General features: G+C 41.3%; 1 protein-coding gene across 2 annotated transcripts; it reads right to left on the bottom strand.

The window, feature by feature from the left end:
• Positions 1-1,983: 1,983 nt before the first annotated feature.
• Positions 1,984-7,557, bottom strand: aqp4 (aquaporin 4). 2 transcript variants are annotated; one of them, XM_034614435.1, is made up of 5 exons: positions 7,449-7,557; positions 6,460-6,877; positions 6,220-6,384; positions 5,426-5,506; positions 1,984-4,286 (listed from the first exon to the last, which is right to left on the bottom strand). In XM_034614435.1, exons 1-5 carry the CDS (start codon positions 7,538-7,540, stop codon positions 4,035-4,037), a joined length of 1,008 nt encoding a protein of 335 aa, XP_034470326.1. In that variant the 5' UTR covers positions 7,541-7,557; the 3' UTR covers positions 1,984-4,034. The 2 variants fall into 2 exon arrangements, with proteins under 2 accessions (XP_034470326.1, XP_034470328.1); XM_034614437.1 differs by lacking the exon at positions 7,449-7,557 and adding an exon at positions 7,311-7,448.
• Between the last annotated feature and the right edge of the window lie 15,282 nt (positions 7,558-22,839).

Here is a 22,839-nt window from a genome sequence, read left to right on the forward strand (position 1 = left end):
GCTTTTGGGCCACATTACACCGACAGGCCTGGGAGACTTAGCCGCGATGGCGAGGCAAGAGTTAAGAAAAACAAATGTGTTTCATCAAACTGCAGTTTGGGCTGCTCTGCATAAAGGAATTGAAGGGGGGGGAGGTAGTGAGGGAATGTGTGCGGGTGGGAAGTTGGGAGCAGAGCCCCGAGGAAACCAATCACAACTTCTCCACCCTCCCTTCCTGTGTCAAAGCCACTGGGGTCTCAGGTGTGTGTTACATGAGCTAATACCTTCCAAATATTGTTTGTGGTGGAGTAATCAAAATTTTGGAAATTACCATTTTGGAAATGATTGTCCTATCATTGGTAAACAAAATCACAATATAGTAGAGAGCAACATCACAAACTAGAAATCTCAAGATAAGACGTGATGGCTTAGCAAAGCTACAAAATGATTATAAACCACAATACTTCCTCATGGGCTGAATTAAATGAACATATTTATTAGATGTGAAGTTACAAAAGCCGGGATTTCATCAGATCTGATTCTCTACAAACACAGAAACGGTGTAAGTGACTTTCTTCGACTAATATCAAAGAGAAAATCTCTCTTCAGGAAAAAGACGTAAACACAAACTCTCATATTGATGTTGATTTGATAATGTAATGAAGGAGTTATTCCGTTTCTTAGCTATCTCAAATAAACGCAGTAAAATATTTATCACAAGTGACAAGGTGAGTGAGAATATCAATCATATTCCCAGGACAGCTTGAGTTATTAAGTGAGCCAATGTAACAGTATTACAAAACCCAGAATAATAAAGTTATTTATCTCTCTCTCTCTATGTGTGTGTGTGTGTGTGTGTGTCTGACAGCATCAGACACAGACAGAGGGAGAGAGTGTCGCATGCCTTCCTGTTCCTGTACCACCCTCAAACCCCAGAGCCGCAGACTCAAGGCAGTTTCCAGAATCAAACAATTTCACGCAGCTACTGGAGGAGGAAATGAACTGAGCCCAGAGCAATAATAAAATTATACAAATGTTATTACAGACTCGCCTGCTACTGTCCTACTTTAATTCAAATTTGGGCACTGCAGGCGGTGCTGGTGGCAGAGACCTTCCTGAATAAATCAACATTAGCTTACGTCTAAATTATTAAGGAAGTGGGAGACTTTCTTGTTTATAGTATGAATTATTAAACAAGTGTTTAACGCTGTTTTTCTTCACGAATCCCCAAATATTAATTGCTAATGATCTTTAAGGTGTGTGTTTTATCTTTTTGCCCCCTTCTGTTGCATGCTGGGGAATCGAGAATGTGAATTTTCAGGTCGCAAGAAATCGGTCTGTTCTCCGTTAGATAAGCGCGAGATGCACTCTGAGATATACATTGCTGGCATCCGTATGATGTGCAAATGAAGCTCTGGCTGTGACAACGTCCCCGTCATGTAGCCATTGTCAGTATATGCAATGTATGTGCATGTAAATGAAGGAGTGAGGGCTAACCCGCGCATGAATAGGTCTCTGCTCGACATCCCGCTGATCAGCCGTTCAAGATGTTTACAGACAAAGAGCTAAAACACGTGTTGGTCTATTATTTGCTGTTACCCTTTTTATTAGCTTTTTGCTAATTGGGGTGTCTGCAGCTGTGGTTTGGAAGTTTCTCAACCAGAAACTACAGAGAGGACGTTTTTCTGATGCAAACTCAGGGTTTGATTGACACTTTACAGCATCTGCTCGTGTACGCAGTCGTCTGAAAATGGATCAGGAGGAATTTCTATTTTTTACACTTTCCTCTACCACCACCACCCGTATGAAATTCATACAAAAAAACATTTCTAATTCAATGAGGCCTGCTATCCTCACCTATCTCTCTCCATTAAATCTTAAGATCAGCGACGGCCAATGAATCAAATCTGAGTGAGCCCATTTCCCGTACGCCGTCCCGAGAGGAAACAGTCAATGCATGAAACACCAGATTTATGTAATCATTTATTTGGGTTATAAAGATGATTAAGGGGGAGCTGAGACGGCGCTGGCCTCGAGCCACTGGAGCCTTAAGGGACTCGGGCAGCGAGCCTGCAGGTAAAGGATCGGAGCCGCCGAGAGATTCGCTGCCGTCCGTTTGCCGCTCCAGCGAGGCCTTGAAGAACAACACAACAATCTCACAAGTGTAAGTGTTCAGGAGTTTCATCTTTAATACAGGGAAGTACGAAGGATGCAACTCAATTTAGGCAGCTCCAGAGAAAAAAAGCAATTCACATACTGTCACAAAATTGTAAAAATGCTAAGAATACAAAGTTGGACAAAAAAATTTAAAAAAGGACTCTTTCAGTATTAACTTGCTTTGGCTCCCACTTGAGCACTGGGTCCCTGTTGCACGGCTGCGTAACACTTAATCCTCCAGTGTAGTTCTGAATTAATGGCTTGGACCAGTTTCAAATGAAATGTATCTCAGACTTGAATGAATAAAACTGACTTGTGTCTGCAGAGGAACCTGCACATCCAAGGCTCGTGGCTGCCCTCCCCTGGAGAAATGCAGATGGGAGCATTATTGCACAGTGTGAGATTCGCAATGCGGCCAGTAAGGGATGCTGTTGTGACACAAAAAGAAATGAATTTGCACCATGTTTGGAAAAAAGGGTGAGATGGGAAATGCCATCTTGCACGGTGGCGTTCTAGCCTTGCAAACAAAACACACTTGTGTAGAAAACTTGATGCAACAGGATGAGAGGGTCTCATCATTTCCTCTGCATCCCAGAGAAAAAAGATGGAATCACACCTGTTCTTTTAAAAGTGGAGACACAACAAGATCTGTTCGGTATCCCAAAGTGGCATCATTTTCTGTGCTCAGCGCCTGATGGGATGAGATTATACGAAGCCATTCCTCGAGACTTAACTCACGGGGAACACACAATGTGGACATTTATGTGGCCGCAGGGAGACATCATCTGAGTAGATGAGCCAATCTATCATCGATCTGGACCACTCGCCTCCCCAGTGCTCGGCTGCTCGTAAGAGAAACAAGTGACTCAATCGAAAAACCTTGAAGGTGTAGTCACCAGATTTCTCATAAACATGTGGAGGCTGCGGAGGATCTGTGAAGCGTTTCGCTTCAGAAATGTTAAACAGCAAAAGAGAAATATTTCCTGATTTAGACATTTAAAAGAAATCTTCTTTTACATCTTGTAGCAGATCCAGTTTGTGAGCATAACTTAGAAATACTGCGTTTGAGCTCAAAGTTATAACTTTCAGCCAAATGCGTTATGAATAAATTAAATGCTTACGTTTGATTAACAGCAAATCATACAGAAATAAGAAACTTATTACAAGAAGCAATTTTGGCTCTAAAAAAAATAAAGACAGCTACTTATCACATTTTATAAAAACAAAACAAAACATCATTATGACATCAAGAACGTCAAAAAGCAGAAATAAACCACAACACAATGTCTCCATAAAGATGTGTTGGTAGCTTCCCTGACTAATGCACTGAAAATGGAGAGCACTGTAATATAACTCTGATAATAACGATCGTCGAAGATGGCTCATATTTTACCCGGGACCTGTAATGTGCTTAGTGATCACACAGAAAATCGAACCTGGTATTACGTATACAGTACACGGACTGAATGTGACACTAATCCAAAAATAACAAGGCTGCATTTTCTTCTTCACTTCTCTAGTGCAGCGAGATGACCCCTACCTAATTGGTTGGCCCAGCAAAGGTCCCTTCCGACAAAATGTATTGTGGGGCTGTCGGTGTGCAATGTGCGCCGCATGCTGCCACCGCCACATAATCACACCGGCCCCCCACCGGTTCGAGCAGTATCGAACACGCTCCAAGTGAAGATGCTTGTGGAATTGAGCCGTAACGTCATATTAACTTTATGACGATGAGAGTGATTCAGCCCTGCTGCGACGTCTCGTGATGCAAATCATATTCTGCTGTAATGAGGACAAAGTCTTCGTAGGGAGGGGGGGTGGTGGTCAGGATAGATATTCCAAAGTTTGATTGTCTATCTGGTCTACAGATTGGTCTCCATTTCCAGTGCACGTGATAGTCATACAGAGGACAGCACCTCCCCCGCCGACTCCTGGAAGGGATCTTTCTTCCCGGTTTTCTCCAGGTCGATGGTGTGGATGGAGCCAGGCTTGACGGAAATGTCCTCAGCCTCCACCTCCATGTATTTCCCCGATGGGTCCTTCTGGAAGATGTGTTTCAGCCTCTTCTTTAGCTCAGGGTCCGGGCGGTACAGGTACTCGTACAGGCCGGCAGCCAGTATGCCGCCCAGGATAGGCCCCAACCAGTACACCTGCCATAAAGACAAAAATCTGATTTACACAGTTGGCTAATCCAGGTGACATTTTCACCTCAGCCTAAGAGGCTAAATTTTCCCTGTAATGATACACAATCGTGCAATATATAGGTCCCATGGCCTATACAGCCCATTTACAGGCCTTTGGTCATAAAACTAGAGTTACACTATCTGTGCATATAGTTGATTTACTCTGGGTTAGTTTGTTTTGTAGATTTGGATTTTGGTTCTGACTATACCACTGGCATTTGTGTGTTTGTTTGTGAGCAAGATTACTACTGTTTACTACTTTACTGCTGGGCCTTGCGGAGGGAGGTATGTGCCAGTCTAGTTTAACTTCTCTCAACACGATGTAACACTGACATTACTTCGGAGATTATCAAACTGTCCTGCTCTGCTCGGCTACATGTTGGGAAAAGAGGGTCAATCCTCATCAGAGACAGGTAGCTCAGCGTCTGTGGTATCAAGCTTGTGCATCCAAGAAAAGACGCTCTCACCAGCTACAGTGACAGTTACTAAGTATAACCCACACTCACAACACAAGTAGACACACATACACAACACGATACTGTGCCGTCTGCAGGTGTTTGTGAAAATAATTGCCTAGATGCATAAATTCAGAGCTAATGTTATTTTACACCTCGTTCAGAAACATCCAATTATGGAGTTGGAGGTGCAAAGCTGTAATTGTGTGATTGTTTGGCTTCTCCTCTGTTGGATGCAGACTGTAAATAGGTCAAGGGTCACGTGTGAGGATGTTAGGGAGCGTTTGAACCCTCTCGCCTTCTCACCGGTTTTCATTTCTCACTGACTGCATAAGTGAAAGTCGGCCCTCTGGTTTTGGCCTTAGCTCACACCTGTTTTTACTGTCCTGGCATTGGAGCTGAAATGTTGACCTTACTGGGTTCCCACATGCCACCCCGACCTACTGTTGTACGAGCTTGCCAACGTCAGGACAGTAAAATAAGATCATCAGCATTTTGTGACCCAACACTTGAAAGAGTAAGCTGATTTATAACATTTAACATTCGCGTTGATGCAGACGTGCGACATGTTTACTAGCTGCAGACTGGGTTCTATTCTGGCCATGCAAGCTCCTGGAAGAAAGATTATCCTCTTCAGACAGTATCTCTTACCCAGTGGTTCTCGAAGTTAAGGGTGACCATTGCCGGCCCAAAGGAACGAGCAGGGTTCATGCTGGCTCCCGTGTAAGGAATCTAGAGGATGCACAGAAGCATTGTGTTTACTCTAAATGATGAAACACCACAGTTTCCAGTTTTCTGCCTTATCCTGATGAATATATCTAATACAATACAAAATATACAGCATGGATATATGGATTTCTTTAACAAGGCCAGGGAGAAATCAGTTGAGCCGTGCAAATTATCACTTCTATTTCCCAGTGCATTCATTTGTTCTGCAGGGTTCAGGGAGCCCCCAGAGATTGGTTGCCATGCGATGGCAGCCTCCGATAAAGAAGCGCATGTGGGTGTGAATCACTAAGAAGTGAACAATATCACACATAGAAAAATAGATGCGTCTGAGCACCTGCTGTTTTTCAAGAAGCCTCGCTGCTCCTGCTCTTGGAACTAATCTTGTTCTACAACTCTTTCATGTGGTGTTTTGAATTTAATATGATTTCTTAAGATCCACCTTCACATCATAGTGTTTCACTGCTTGTGTTGCAGGGAGCACAGGAATAGTCAAGATGAGGTTGCAGAAGACTATTAAGGTTGGTGGTATTATAGTTTGACTTCATATAACGGTTTGAATTTAAATTGATTGTATATACATCATTACTTCTGATGGTTTCCTGAGAATGTTGGAGAATAAAAACAACAAGCATCAGGCCAAAAATAATCAAGGAATTGCTGTTGTATAATATTCTCCCAACTGCCATTTCTTATCTAAGGTAATGGAAGTTACTTACTGCAAACAGGTGACCAATTGCCACAGATAAGCCAATCGCCAAGCCACCGGAGCCACCTAGGTCTGTGCGTTTGGGGTCACAGGTGGCGAAGACGGTGAAAACCAGTTCGAACGTGATAATGAGCTCCACCAGAAGGCCGTGTCCTAATGAGATGTTGGAGTTCACCTTGGAGACAGAAGATACCTTATAGGAAAACGCTTCATAATACACAACTACTAACGAATGTGGTCGAACTCTTACCGTGGTCACGCCGAGCGACCCTCTGACAGCAGCGGGTGTGACAAGGTATAGGATCCCTGCTCCTGTAACAGCTCCCAGGCACTGAGCCACCACATAGAACAACGCCTTCGCCAGGCTCAGCTTCCTCGTCACAACCATAGCTGCGGTGACAGCTGGGTTGATGTGTCCGCCGCTGATGTGACCAAAACACTGCACCATGGTGGCAATGCTGAGGCCAAAGCACAGCGAGATAAGGACTAGGTCGGCTGGGGGAGGCTTCTCCTCCCCCGCGGCCCAGTTGATGGTGGAGCCCAGACCGAGGAGGACAAAGATGAGAGTGGCCAGGTACTCTCCGGATACAGCCCTCCAGAAGTCCTTGGTCCAGATCCCTTTAAATGCCGCCATTGTGCTCTGACAGTTACACCAGGACAGGAACCTCCTGGCAAAAAGAATAATGGTCAAAATGATTAGCCTACTTACGTATTCCTGGTGCGTGCATGTGGCTGAAAAAAGTACTGAGCCCTATCAGAACGGCTGCCTCTGGGCACAACATTTATAACTCCACTAGGGATTTAAGCTGGTGACTTTCCATTAGAAAATGCCACACGAGCATTCTTTAAACATTGTGTACGGGGGCAAATTATCACAAAGTCAAAGCATCAAAAGGTTCAATTGCTGCCAATCACTGCACCTCAACCAGGATAAAAGAAAAATTCGATTTACTTTAATCAAAACATGTGTAAGTTGCTGCACATTTAAAAAATCTAAATTCAATATTAAATGCACAGTGTTAAGCAAACCTCCAAAGCAGCAAAGTTGCAGTGATAACTTCAGTCGTCTCTTTTCCTTTAGGTTAAAGGGCTCAAACTCACCGAAAGCAATAACACGCTCTCCCTCTCTCTGTCCCCGCTGTCAGTGATGTGTGTTCATTCATAAGTCCTGGTGAGTTATTCAACCAGCAGACACATCTCTCCCCTCATCTCACCTAAAAGCTGACCTGCAGTACTTACACGAGAGCAGCAGGCTGTGCGAGCGCAGGAGTGAAGCAGAGTGCAGGTCTGTCAGATGAACCTGATCCACACATTGTGCCTCGGGACTGCATCCAGCAACTTTATTACGTTACTAAGCAGGCATCACCTCACAGGAATTAAACAGCCTGCTCAGGGGGGAGGAGTCCTGAGGTCGGCTTGCTGAGCAAACAGTGGCACAGACAGCAACCACACGCTTGCTCAGTCAGACTCAGCATCTTAGTCATATCAGAGCTCTGGTAACATGCTGGACAAGCACAAGATTCACCAAATCACTGATGTCTGGACTTCATAGAACAATGACGATTTTTGAATAACATTGGTCAGATATTATTGCAACATTATTATGATTTTTTAGGAAAAGCAACGTGAAGCAAAAATCTGTGGTGGACAGTAGATTAAATCAAGTAGGAAAGTTATTTTATTATGAGTATTTCCATATCATGGTAATTTGAATGTATACCATACTTATTAACACTACATTTAAAAGGGAAATATTGTACTTTTTTTACTTGATTATATTTATTTGACATCTATAGTTACAAATAATATGTTCACACATAACATGTAAATCTTACCAATTACAATGCACTAGAAGAAAATGCTCCTTTTTATCAACATTAGCAATGCGTTCATACATAACACTGTTAACTCTAAAACATAAAATTGCTCAGCTTACTATGATTATTAAATAAATCGCTTTGTAAAGTTCAACTAACATTAATAAAATTGAACTCAATACTTCATTTATGGAGACTAAACATTAAATTGTAAGTTTTGAAAAGAGTGGAGGGGAGGGCAAGTTAAAAATTGGGGTCTACAGAGTGATTCTGCAGGGGTTTTCACAACGCCTGGGGTCTATGGATCCTTTCAGCAGGGGTTTGTGTCCACATGCTAAGCCACCTCTCTTCTCTTACAGGGAAATGTGACGTGCTGTGGTTGAATCACGAGTTTCCCTTTTTTACTTTTGCATTAAATAACATAGACCTGGGGCAGCACAGTTAGCACTGTCGCCTCACAGCGAGAAGGTTCCTGGTTCAGATCCTAGTTTGCCGTGTGGAGTTTGTACATTCTTCCAGTGTCTGCGTGAGTTTTCTCTCGATACTCCGGCTCCTTCACACAGTCCAGAGACATGCAGATTGGGGTCGGATCAATGGACATTAGGTGTAAATGTGAGCATGAATAGTTGTTGTCTCTATCAGCACTGTGATATGCTGGAGACCTGGGTGCACCCTTGTCCAATGTTTGCTGGGATTTGCTCCAACTCCCCCTGCGACCTTCAGGGGATAAGCTGTATAGATAATTGATGGACAGATGAAAGGATGGATGGGTGGATAACATAAACCTGTAAAAGGGATTGTACTGATATGTACTTGTACTAATGATTTGTATTTTTTGTAGTCAGGACTCATGCAAAATGCTTAATGAATTGGGGTATGACTGTTTTACTTTAGTATATGTTCTTTCTCCAAAACTGGTAATAATATAGCCTATTCACACACACGTATACATTCTTGTACTTGTATCTTAGTGAGGACATATAGGCTAATACATTTGCCAGCCCCTTACCATAACCTTAACCATCACAACTAAATGCCTAACCCTAACCCTAACCCAACCCCAACCCTAACCCCTTAACCCTAACCCTAAACTTACCAAGGTCGTAGAAACTCGTAGATGGTACCAATCGGTCGGGCGTGCCCGCATTAGTGGGGGTAGAGCCTACTCCCAAGTCTCTACAACATTCACCAACCCTAACCCTAACCCTAATTGCAACCCTAACCCTAACCCTAAACTAAACCTTATTGTAACCCTAAGACCAAGTCTTAACCCTCAAACAAGCCTTTGAAAAAGTGAGGACCTGAAAAATGTCCTCACTCCGTAAGGTCGATGCTCAAAATGGTCCTCACAGATAAATAAGTACAAGTACACACACACTCACACACACAGAGTTTTTGGTAAGATTTTATTCGTTTTTATTCTTGTCTTTTCATTCTCTGCCTTGTTTTGTCCTTTGTCCTTTAAGTGCTGAAAACAGCTGAGACTCTTGTCACTGTGCTACAGGTGGGATCTGAGGATTATCTTCAACAAAGGCCCAGTTTAGCAGTCTATTTGTATGAAGCCCTCTGTGGAATCAGGTTTAGAAGATGAGTAACAGCCCTGAAAACCATAAACCATGGAGCTTGCCTCTGTGTTGAGAAAGAGGAAAATCAAATTCCACATTTTCTTTTATCTGGATCAAGTACTCAAGGGTTTGCACATTAACAAACACACGCACACAGACACGGGCACACGTTGTTTTGTTTTTTTTTCATCGTTTGTTTCGTGATAAGCTTCCAGACAGAATTAGGGACAGTTTGGTTCGACAGGAAAGACGCTGTAAACATGTTATTTTGTGATCATCAGAGACTCTTCCCCTGTTTTAAATTTACATGTTTTTATTAATGACTTTTCTTTTGTGGTTATTGTGACCTCTTTGTTAAAATAACTTGTATTTTGTTAAGTAAGTGAGGACATAAATACACAAATATAACAAAAACATCATATTAGACCTATTGAGAACATTTTGATCTTCCAGAAACTGACTGTTGAGCAAACAGGATATTTTAAATAAACAAGTGTTTTTAACAATCATACAATAAACCATCAATTGAATTTTCATTCAGAGAGAAAAATAATAATTAAAAAATATTAGGATCTGTCTTAGGTCTCATTTGAACATTAGCTGCTTGTGGGAGCGATAAAATGATTTACATTAAAAAAATAATCGTAAAAGTCACTTGTTTCAATCTGGCTTATTTAACAGATTTGATTGCGTTATTAATACAAATTAATTTAAATGACTGAAAAATAAAAAATACAATCGTCTTATAATATATGTGCATTAACTTAAAACATTTATCTTTATTTAGATGAATTTATTTTGTGCACACTTGACATGATACAATGTAATAAATTCATAGCATTTGTTTCCAGTGTAACAGTCAATGACCCTTGCTGCACATGCACAATGACTCACAAACACTGTACATGTATTGTATGGTAATGTTGTGTAGCCAAAACTAAATGATGCATTCAATGACCATGCAAGTGACTTTGCCCTGGAAGGACGTTCCCTGGAGTTTTCATGCGTTAATATGTGTCCTGTGTTAATATTTGTTTTCAGGATCCTTCATGCTCCCTTAGGCCAACACAATGGTTCTCCCCATCAAACAACACCAAGGTCAAGAGCAAAGTGAAGGTGCTTTTGAGATAACAACAGGCCCAGTGTAACGTGAAAGCAAGATTTGAAAAAAGAAAAAAGCACATACCTTACATTAGTCAGTTATGCTTTTCCTTATGAAGAGAAAAGATTTTGTTGAAATGACTTTCTTTATTTCTTACTTACTTTCTTTCTTTCTTTCTTTCTTTCTTTCTTTCTTTCTTTCTTTCTTTCTTATCTGTGTCAGCATGACTCTGAAGTGCCACTACTCCAGCTTACAGTCAGATGTTGAATGCAATGATTTAAATAAAATATGTTGACCTACATATGTCCTCCATGCGAGCACAATCTATTCCAGCCTCACACACACACACACACACACACACACACACACACACACACACACACACACACACACACACACACACTCACACACACTGTATCACCCATTTGTGCAGTAACATTTTTTTTTATATTTGCATGACTCAATAATTAATTCAAAACCTCTGGATACTTCAGCGTCTCTCTTTGGGTTGAGTGTGAAGGTGTAGGAGACGGTAACTTCTTCAACTTTAACATGTAGAGGTGCTGTGAGTATATCACAGTAACTGGGTTGGAGCAACATGATCCATCCTGTGATGGCATGATACCAGTTGGGATGTAAAGACAGACAACTTAACAAAAGGAGGAAGATGTTTTGACATCACTTGGGGCGGCTGTGGCTCAGGAGGTAGTGTGGGTCGTCCATTAACCCCAGGGTAGGTGCATGGTTTGATCCCTGGCTCCTTCCTTCGGCGAGCCTAAAGGTCCTTGTGCAAGACACTGAACCCCAATAGACTGTGTACCCTCTTGCATGTCAAGCTATAGCGAGGCTCAGTTATATTAATACTTTGGCACGAGGGGTCACAGGGTCCCACACACATCTATAGTTCACATATAACAGAAACAGCTCAGAAGTAAGGCATCTTCAATCATCCTCATCCAATTTGAGAAACAACTTTTCCAAAAGTTAACTTGTGTTAAAGGTTCTTTTCACACAAACCAGAAACTCGGCCTCAAAAATCCTCTAAACAAACAAAACATGCACGAGACGGCAAATACAAGCACCTTGCACTCACCATACAATGAAACACAACCTGCCCCATATGCATAATGCGAGAATTATGCATGCATTACAGTTTTATTTACAATGATAAATACGACCACCGGGCTTGCTGATTTTACATTGAATTTTTAAATCTGCACACTATACAAACTTGAATATTAACGAGCTACATTAATCGTTATAAAAGAGTTCCTCGGCGCGGTGCGGAGTTCTTCTCCCGGATCCCGTTTCTTTAGTTCCTCCGGGCATCTCACGCACACATCAGAGGAGCCCCCTTTTCTCTACTAATTAAAAGCTTGCCTTAATTCTTGACATTTGCATGTGTTTAAGTTACAGTCGAGTCGATTAAGTGTTTGTTGATACTGTGTGAGTTCTGTTTGATTAGAGAACTGTCCTCCAGTTGAGGCTGTTTGGATTAAAGTGGAGTCGTTCATTCAAAGGGAATTCTTAATGTGCATCGAGGAGAAATGTGTTCATTTGGCACCGCTCACCTTTTTACAGTCATTTTTGGGAACCTACCAACTTATCAGTGTGGGTTGTGACAAAAAAAGATGCAGAAAAAAAAAAATAGCTGCCTCTTGTCTGCAGACACATGACAATATTTATGGCAGATATATTATTAGAGATTATCAATCATGCTATTTTTTTCCCCGGTATTACAATCAAGCTGTAACCGTGGAGATTTATCAAAGGCAGCACAAGCTGTCTCTGGTGACAAACATGTTTTCTTTTTCTGAATAATACCGCCTCGCTTCATTAGACACGAGCTAGCGCCTTTGTTAGCGCCGCAGCGGGCCAAGTTTTCTACAAGCCGCAGTGAAGAGAGTCCCAGCACTGTTATATAATCTATAGGCTTGACAGGGAGCCAAATCAGTGGCCTCCTCTTGAAAGACAGCACTCGTTAAAGGCTTTGATTCTTATTGAACTAATTGAAGCAAATAGGAACAATCTCTGCCTGTGAAAGCTTGTGTGACCTTTGACACACAGAGAGGAAAAAACAAGCCGCTAACTGTAAGGTCTAGTAATCAGGCATTCATGCAAGAGGATGGCACAGCTTACATGCATCCGGCATGCATGCAACCCGTTCTCCTAGAGGAGATTTATTTTCCAGGCAGTAAACTGGTCATAACACTGTAATCAGCACAGTTTCCATTTATCTTGTGTTCAATCCGGATATACTGGGATATCTTAGGCCCTGTCCACACTAATGCAAATATTTAACAAAACAGACTTTTTCCTCTGGGTTTGGTTCACTCGTCCACATTTTTTTTTATGCATGCCTTCCAAAGTGAAGATTAAAAAAAACTCTGATATCTGTGTATCCACATGTGCATGTAAAACGGAGCATTTGCGTAAATGATGATGTCACAGCTTACTTCATGCATGCCCCTTCGTGAAATGAGGATGGGTCAGAGACAACAGCAACAATGTCGGATATATGACGTTTTTTTTCTCTACATTTGGTTTTCACTGCTATGTCTAATTAAAAGTTTGCATCTAAATTTACCATCACCGCACGACATTAGCAGCATTCACAAGGCATGCAGGTATTTGACGGACCTTTGATGAAGACTTCATCGCCACCTACTGGCCTGGAATACATTTTTGATCATTTGTAGTGTTTTTTACATGAACGGAGATTATTATTTAAGAAAGGTAGCAGATGAGGCCATAACGTGAGTCTCTCTGCCTCAACACTGATGTCGCTGTTGATTTAATGGTTGCAAATATGGCTCCCACTCTATAGAAGACCTCACAATGCACTGTATATAGACATGGTACCATGAGATTATTTCCTTTGGGTGACTTAGTTTTGTATTTGGATATTTATTGCATTATTGTATTATCATATGTGGGAGTTCTGACCACGACCCTAAGTTTTGGATGTCCTAAGAGAGTGATTGCACATTTTGTCTTTATCCATTAAAAAATGTGTTTGTTGTGTCTCATTTAATGAGACACAACAAATTTGGGAGCCAGTTCAGGATTTAACAGATTAGACTCACTCCAACAGATAATTAATGTGCCCTTTAAAATAAGGCATTAATCTGTTAAGGCAGCGGCATTGTAAGTATCACTGCATCATCATTGCTACTGCTTAGTTTTTAATCAACCGCCACCTTCTGCTTTCCCACGTGCACATAATGCTGCAGGAAGTGATGACGTCAAAAAGCGAAAAACATTAGCTGCATATATTTATTTTTCTGATATCAGTCAAACTTTTTCCCTCTGTGGCAGCTGACCGAAATGTAATTAGTTCCAGTTGCTGGCCATCTGTACAAATTCTATGGTCTGATAAACACACACACAAAAACACACACACACGCACACACACTCTCTCTCTCTCTCTCTCTCTCTCTCTCTCTCTGTTCCTCCCTGTCTCTTTCAGAAGCACTCAAACAACCTTGAGATTATAGTGCTGTTGGACAAAAACAACTTGACAAGATCCCAATGTTTTCTGCGGTGGGGAGAGGGCACATTCCATGTAAGCCTCATTACTCCTATTCAATCACCCAGAGAGTATACTCACATTTTCTACTTGGCCTCACTTGAGCTAAATTATTGCTTGAGAAAAAATGTCGAGCTCAAAAGCAGTATATTTTTTTATTTTCTATTGTCTTTTGACATATTTGTGTTTTCTACCTTCAACAAGGAGCCTGTCTATTGGTTTTTCGAACACACCTAAACATAAGGATATTCTGCTCTTAGGGTCGACAAGACAATAAGCGCCACAGTGGAATTTCTATGTAAACAAAGATGAAAATGATGTCAGACTTGGCGCTGTTTGAGTGAGAGCGCCCAAATACGCCTTCCCCCTCATTTGAGTCCTTTGATCAGGGCAGCCATCATGGGGCTTAGGCGGCTCAACCTAATTTCCAGAGTATTAACGTGCAAACTTTACATGCACATGAAAGTATGAATGGCTTAGTGGACTCTGGCCGTAATCAGAGCACTTCAGAGAAAAGCCATTGTCTCCTGGCCAGTGTCTTGTTGGACTGTAGTATTCTAGTCCTCACCATGTTCCAGGAAATGTTTTAGCTTGAATTGTGGGATTTTTATTGTAAAAACTATAAAATAAAAAGGAGGGAGAACCAGAAAATTACCAGAAAATTAACCAGAATGTTACTTAGTAGAGCAAATATCTCCACCAAGGCCCAACAGTCCCCTTATGAAGACCATATTTAAATTCACTAGATCCAGATTTTTTGTTTTAATATGCAACAAATAACATACACTCATAATTGCACACACTGCCTCCTGATCTGGATCTGCACCAACATTTGACAACATTGAGTTCTTCCCTCACCCTTCCACCAAGTTTCGTTAAAATCTGTTCAGTTGTTTTTGTATAATGCTGCTAACTAACTAATAAACAAACTAGAAGGGCACTCAGAGGGCTGCCAAGGCTTATTCCACTTTTTCACCAAATTGCATATTGAGATCAGACATTAGCAATCTACACATCCACCCTTTATTCTGATTTACTCCAACATACCTGCACAAGATTTCATTGAAATCTGTTAAGTAATTTTTGAGTAATCCTGACACAAACCAACTTACAAATGCAAATGAAACCATAACCTATATGGCAGAGGTAACTTATTATTATTAGTTACTTATAGGTATTTTTTTGGATTGTCAGCATGGTACTCATCTGATAGATCAATCGACCTGGACACACACAAGTCATGTGACTATCCCTCGTATCATGAGGGGCCTTCATCTTCAGTATAAGTCATCATCACCTGCTGGGGATTTAATTTTAAGATCCCATCTCTCTCTCTCTCTCTCTCTCTCTCTCTCTCTCTCTCTCTCTCTCTCTCTCTCTCTCTCTCTCTCTCTCTCTCTCTCTCTCTCCTCATCTCTCCCTGTCTCATGTTCTGTCTCACTCAGTTCACTTCAAAGAGATCCAGTGGCGTGATAAGAGTTTTCCACTGCTAAGACTGTTGAGTAACAGGAAAAATGTGCATATAAATATTAAGGCAACAAATGAAAGGCTCAAAATTTAAGAAAATCATTGACAGACTCCAACCACTTAGAAGCACTGCAACAATTCAGCCTGATCAGTGATTTGGAACAAGGCAAACACACACACACACACACACACACACACACACACACACACACACACACACACACACACACACACACACACACACACACACACACACAGACACACACACACTTTCACTGTCACTTTCACTCCTGCGCTTCATAGTTCACACGATGTGACAAACACACACAGCGTCACTCTAAGTTTTTAATACCCTGTCAGACAGACTTGAATTGCAGCGTGATTTTAAACCAAAGGACGACCTGTCTCCATCAGTTTGTCATCTTCATTCCAGTCCACTTGTGAAGTGAAAGCACCGTTTGGCCCCAGCTCTTCCTGGAAACCCCCCCCCAAAAAAACACACCTCACCAAGCATGTCCCTGATCCCTCAAGATCAGTTTGTGATCTACCGACCATGTGAGCAAAGGTCGTAAATATCTTGCGTTCGCAGCAACTGGTGAGAGATTTTGCCTTCATCGTTCCCTTTTTCCATTTTAGCAGAAGACAAGCACATGAGGGGGGGGGGGGGGGGGGGGGGGGGGGGGGGGGGGGGGGGGGGGGTGGGGGGGGGGGGGGGTGGACAAACACAGAGGACAGATAGTTCTCTGTTGTTCTGTGTCAGTGTGATAAACACTGATAATGTGCTTCCACGAATTTCAGACAATATCAAGAGACAATCATAAACAATAAAAAAACAGCATCAGGCCTCGTGTTGCATCACATCAGGGATACTGAACATCTAACCTACCAGTTGGACAATTTCTGTTTATTTCACATTTCTCTTTAGCAACAACGCTGCTTCAGGAAGTCATCAAACCTTTGTATTGTTTGGATTGAGAGACCCCCAGCGACAGAACGTACATATTAAGTAGAGGAAATAATAGTATTACTACTTTAGTCTGTTTGAATTATTAAAAGTAAAATGACTTGTTTTTTTCCAAACAGTTTGATTTGGTTAATATAACAAATTCCAATAATAATACTGGTGAATCAGTAGCAGCAACATCATACAATTATTTATTTTAGTCCAGTGGTTTCCAGCTAGTAGTTGGGGCCTCTTAACAAATGACAAGTAAAATTAAAGTTTGTGTGATGATGAATGTGGTATGGACAAAGAAAAATAAATGTGGAATATGTTTTCCTTCCTTTATGAAACATTGTTCATATACTGTGTATATGTATAAAGAGTTTTACCGGTTTGGACCTAAACAGTTATTTACTATCAGTGAAGCCATTAGAGACGTGTCTGCACAATGTGTTCGTTTATGTTAGATTTTCATCTGGCTGCTGGATTTAAGAGGATATTCATCATCAGGTTCAAATTAAACAAGCATCATAATAAGTCAACTTAGATAAAGTTTTGCATACAGCCTATTGTTTCGGATGATTCTCTTTAAATATATTTACCAATGCGAGAAGTGATAAAACTTTTTAAGTATCATCTCTTTGTGGTTTTAATAATCAAGCATTTCGGCAAAAACAAAACGCTGAGGAAAATAAGTTATTTGTGTGGGAGGCACAGTGTCAGTGACTGTGGTTCTGAGTGACTCAACCACAAAAACAAAACAAAAAATATGCTGCTTTTTTTCTGTGCAATCAGACTTTGAAGAATTTTCTGCCACAAAACCACAAGTCATTTGTACTGATACTGCCTGTCTGTCCAAACGCTGTGGTCTGTGATGCTAACAGCTGGCTCTTTAGTCCTGTTTGACAAAGCATGCGATCACTCAAAAGATAAGTTTGTCAAAGTTTGATTTATGAAGTGAAAAAACAACCCTCGCAGCAAAGCCACATTAAAAACAATGAAGAAAAAAACAATTAAACAATAAATGTGACACAATAAATGAGACACATGCGCAGAAGCTGTGTCAGAACTTCTTTCACTCTTTAGGTCTTAACTGACTCATTAGCACAAGCAAAGAAGATCAAGATCATAAATTCTGTGATTCTGCAAACTGCAATATCCAAGGGCTCCTCCTGACTGCAACTGTGGAACTAAGTATGAAGCTAACAGATGTCTACAAAGCAGGGGAGGATATAAAAAGATGTTAAATGTTTTTGTTTCATTTTAATTAATGTTTTAATATAAAAAATGGATCACATGTAGCTGGTCTAAGGATAAACCCGCTGAGGATTCAGTTCCCCTGATATTGAACATATTTCAGCTCATTGTGAAGTTGTTTTGGCCCAAAACTTGCACATTCTGTTTCATTCCCACCTCTCCTATCAACCTTGTTTCCAGTTGCACCAGCACCGAATGGCTGACAGAAAAAAAATGGCGGGGGAACATGGTATTGAGGAGCTATAGAGAAAGTTATTTCCCTCAGGAGCTAAAGACAATTAAACTTTCATTCACCGATGGACAGAATCATGGCTCCAAATCAATGCATAGCTCACTATCACTATCATTTCTCCCATTAACTTTGATCTAGAACCAGTTCTGCGACAACAACACTGGGACTGTGAAAAACAAACCTGCACCCAAAACAGATGTAGCCTGGCATTTTTACAACACGTTTGTGGCATGTGAACGGATATAAACACCAATAAAGCTGCTGATCACAACCTCCACCTCAGACAAACAGATTGTATAGATAAATGTCTGAAAGTTGCTGCTGGTGTTTGGTTGTAATACTTGTCAAGCCATGCTAAAGTAAAAACCACCACATTGTACACAAGCTGGAAACACTTGTGTATGTGTCATTCTGACACATGTAGACAGAATGAACACAGTCTTTCTCATTACCAAGCTTTCATGGAGACAAGCTGTCAAGTTGAAACCCACAGGATCCCACTGCAGATGCTGCAAACCATCAGCCTTAACTCCCTCAGCGAAGGAACTAGGATGTCTGCTTGCATCAGCATTAGAGGGAAAAGAAAATATTTACAGCGAAATGCATTCAAACTGAATTTTTGATTACAAACCAACTCTTCCGCAAGGTGTGAGTCCATTGGGTTCAGTAGGAGTTTACAATCTGCTGTCAGTGCTGACTGGTGAGATTTAACCATTAAACTAATATGGCTGAAGTGGGAGCGAGATATTTAGACGTCTCAGCACCGACACCGGCACAACAACATCATGTACTGTTACTATTCATAACTGTCGAGATATAAAGCTTAATCAGTGCTCCACTTATTATGAAGGCAAAGGGTATGAGAGCGGGAACTCCACCAAGACTTCCACGAGCAACTCCCATATTGACCAATATGATCGATAATATGATCAATATGTTATTATCATGTGCTATGGAGCTTGCTCACGAGGAGTATCGATCGAGATGTCAAGATGCTCTCGCTTAGACCAAGGCCAGCCAACGAGTCATATACAAATGATTGTGAATAATGTGGAAATAGAAGAACAAGAATTGTGTGGTCGGGTCGAGTTAATGATCATTCGACAGCATTCATTACAATAAATCGGCCCAAAATCAACACATGTACTATTAACTGACTGGACAGGAATATTTATCTTACAAAATAATCATGACACATTTCACATTTAATAAAAGCTTAACTTCACCCGAAGCCCCGAGCCTCATTACACCCACTGGTAATTTAAAAAAATGCTAAAAACTGGGCAGGGGGACGAGGGACATCGAGGCCCCTCTGCCACACAGAGCTCTTTAAACGATTTTCCACCACGGAGTTCCACCTATGTGTTCGAGCCGTTTGCTGCAGCTCGGCTACGCCTGAAACTGGAGTTCTTGGAGCTGATGCAATGTAAGCGGAGAGGGTGGGGGGGGGTTACGCAACGTCAGTTAGATGGCTAATGCTAATGAGTTTTGAAGCTATAAATTACCATCATACAAAATGTCCAATAAATCAAGAGCGACTCACTGCCAAACCAGGATCCAGGGGCGGGGCCAGGGGGGCATTGGCCCAAGCTGAAATATATTTGGCCCCTGAAGTGTCCCTGTCCTTTCCGTAGTAACGAGTCACTTACTAACTATACTAAAAATAAATATGACAATTTATTGCACAATGTGCTTGAACAAGGAACAATTTTCTAAATATATTCAATGATTTGTGGCTTTAGAGGCTATAGAGTTAACAGTAAACAAGGAATGAGTTAAATGTGCTCCTCACTGAATCAGGAATCGTGCATGGATGGTGGACATATCATTCGCCCCTCTCTTTAAATCGTGGCCCCTTTATGGCCCCCGATTTAGAAAAATTCTTCATCCGCCACTGGAGTGTGTGAGGGTGCAGCAGTCACCCGTCTCCCATGTGTGTCGTACGAAGCTGCCAAAGTTACCTCTACACTACTGGAATGAGACCAAACCATATTTTGTGAAATATGAAAACAAAGAATAATTTGTAAGAATAAACTTACAAATCTCATGATCAAAAATGGTCGACCTCGCAAGTTCCAAGACGCACTGGGTGGTGTTATGAGCCGTGTTCAACACATGAAATGCCGATTTTTGAAATGATATGATGATCATATTAAAGCCACTGTTTCATCCCAGTAGAGTCATAAATAGTTTACAGCTCAAACAACACAGTTCAGTGTGCGGCACCTCTTTAATGTTTTACTCTACAGCATCATCAGAGTACAACTGCAAACTCTGAAAACTTGTCATTGTGCAAAACACATCTTTAAGACATCAAAGCAAAGAAGGCAGGGAATCATTTATTTACACCAGGAGTGTTTGAGAGATAGCACAAAGCCCCAAAGACTTCCTTTATTCCTCGTCACCGACTTTGAGTCTGAAGTGTCACACTAGCTCTTAGATTACCGAAGCGGGGACGCCAAACACCCTTTGGTGTCATCCAGCCTCCCTGCTCTGCCGGGACGGTCACAGAGGTAAACGAGCCTCTTTAAGAAGATACATCAACCTTCGTGTTTGAGAATCAACCTCAGCCAAAACAGAGCGTCACCTAATTACACCTTCAATTGATCTCCAGGTAACACTTATTCACTATTAACTTGTTAGCATTGCACATATAGGAGCATACTAGCTCTTTATCTGTCGTTATAAAGTACATTGTAGTGTTGCATTCATGTTGTAAGAGTTTTGCCTAAAAGCCTAACTACTGTTTATAGTATGAAAGGAAGTTGTTGTCTCTTCAGAGTAAAAGCACCCTTGGTTCCCATTTGAATCATTTTCCATTTGTGCTTTGTTCATCTAACACTCAATGGGAAAAGAACATGTGCATCCAATAGACCTTATTTGAGAATAGGGACTTCAGAATACCAGATTAATACGTGCTTTTGACCAATGACCAATAAAGAGCTATTTTCTGTGTTATGCATGCTATTGGTTAACTACTTATTGGTGAATTTCAAGCACTTTTCTTATTTTTATATTGGTTTTATATTATGTTATTGGTCTGTTATTTAATCAGATGTATCCCTACTTATTAATTTGTGTGTTTGTTGTACTCCATGTCAAATTTTTATCTCCACAGTTTCCACATCTGTGTAGTTACAACGTCCGTGGTGGCTCATGCGTTGTGCACCTGGAATGAAATGTGCTATATATAAATAAAGCTTGGTTTGCTGTTTTGCTTACTTGAATAATTATATCTTAATATATAGTGTTACATATTTTTATTGTACAGGGTATCCAAAGAGCAGGTAAAGACACATTAGGGGGGAAAAGCACATGTTAAACAGAAAAATACGAGAATTGAAGCTGCAAAGATGAAAATCACAACAGGCTGTAGGACAACAATAAGGCCATGCACTTTGCACAGTGTGTTTCAATTATGTTGAATTTTTTCCGTATTGTGTTGCACTTGCTCTAAAAGTGCTTCTCCTGTGTGCAGTTCATCACAAAGTTTCCCTAACAAGACGGGAGCAGAGCACGTTTTTTACAAAATAAAACAAAACAATAGAACGTGTCTGGCAGTCCCTGTTCCCACTAATTAAGTGAAATGTTTGGGTTCACAGAGCACAGTATTCATTGATGCAGCCCTTGGTCAGTGTAGCTCCACTAATAAATTAGCCTCTGGTGTCCAGCGATTGGACGTTACTCCTTTGGCCCAAGCACATAGTGTTCAGTGCACTCTGCTCACCCGTCCACTCGTAGATGGACACTCACTCACAAGCCTCACTGCTGGAAACATTTCATACCCCTTCATTTTCCAAAAATAGACAGGTGTTGGGCGCACAGGAGGAAACATATCACTTGCTCATTTCATCTCTCACCTTGTTGATAGAATGGAGAGCCGCCTGGTGGCCTGGAAGTGCAGCCAGGCCCCGACAGACACAGTAAAGGGCGAGCACAGACTGCCCGAGGGGGAGCAGATGTCCTGGGTCACTCACAGTCCAACCAATGGAGGAACAACAGAGAACACTCAAATCTGACTGAAGTGTAAGAAGTGTAACAAGTTGTGTGTGAAATGTAAAACTATAATGTCAGACTGTTAAAGGGGGCGCTCCACCAACCTTTTATCCAAAGATCAGTTTACTTACCAGGGGGCGCACTACTCACTTTGAGAAAACAGCTATATGAAGGCTTGTCTGGAGGGACCTCTCAGAGATACTAACCCAGATAATGTCATCAGGGCCTTTCTCTTAAAATGTAGGTAAAACAGTGGGAATCCATATAAGCCATTTAAAATGGATTTTTAAGGGTGTCCACCCTAAACCTGTCTGTTTGGAATGGGCTGTTTACTTGGCCTGAGATGCTGGTTGCATCTTGCGTCTTTCTGAAACAGTAAAAGTGACAAGTAGTGGCAAGTAAAGACCTGCTGCAGGTCTCAGTCCACATCACAGCTGCTGCACAAAGAGTCACCTGAGAATCAAGTGTTGTGAACGCACTGCTGTCATGATCGACAACACACATGGATAGACAAAGCTTTCTGGATGGATTAGATGATAGATTTAGATGTTTACTAGTCAGGGCAAATCTAATGGGTGATACTATTATATTGCATCATGGGAAGTTTAGGACCCTGTGAAATTAAGGACAATTTCCCCTCTGCTACCGTGTTTTATTTTGTCTCGTGAAAACTTGCACATTTTTATAGAAGCGACAAACTAAATCATTGGACTAATTCTTTA

This window comes from Hippoglossus hippoglossus, chromosome 17, assembly GCF_009819705.1.
Source record: "Hippoglossus hippoglossus isolate fHipHip1 chromosome 17, fHipHip1.pri, whole genome shotgun sequence".
NCBI lineage: Eukaryota > Metazoa > Chordata > Actinopteri > Pleuronectiformes > Pleuronectidae > Hippoglossus > Hippoglossus hippoglossus.

Coding starts and splice junctions, on each gene's coding strand:
- aqp4 (XM_034614435.1), bottom strand. CDS start 7,540: ATGCAGTCCCGAGGCACAATGTGTGGATCAGGTTCATCTGACAGACCT. Junction 6,878..7,448: donor GCACAGCCTGCTGCTCTCGT/GTAAGTACTGCA, acceptor TCTTTTTGCCAG/GAGGTTCCTGTCCTGGTGTA. Junction 5,507..6,219: donor CAATTGGTCACCTGTTTGCA/GTAAGTAACTTC, acceptor TGCATCCTCTAG/ATTCCTTACACGGGAGCCAG.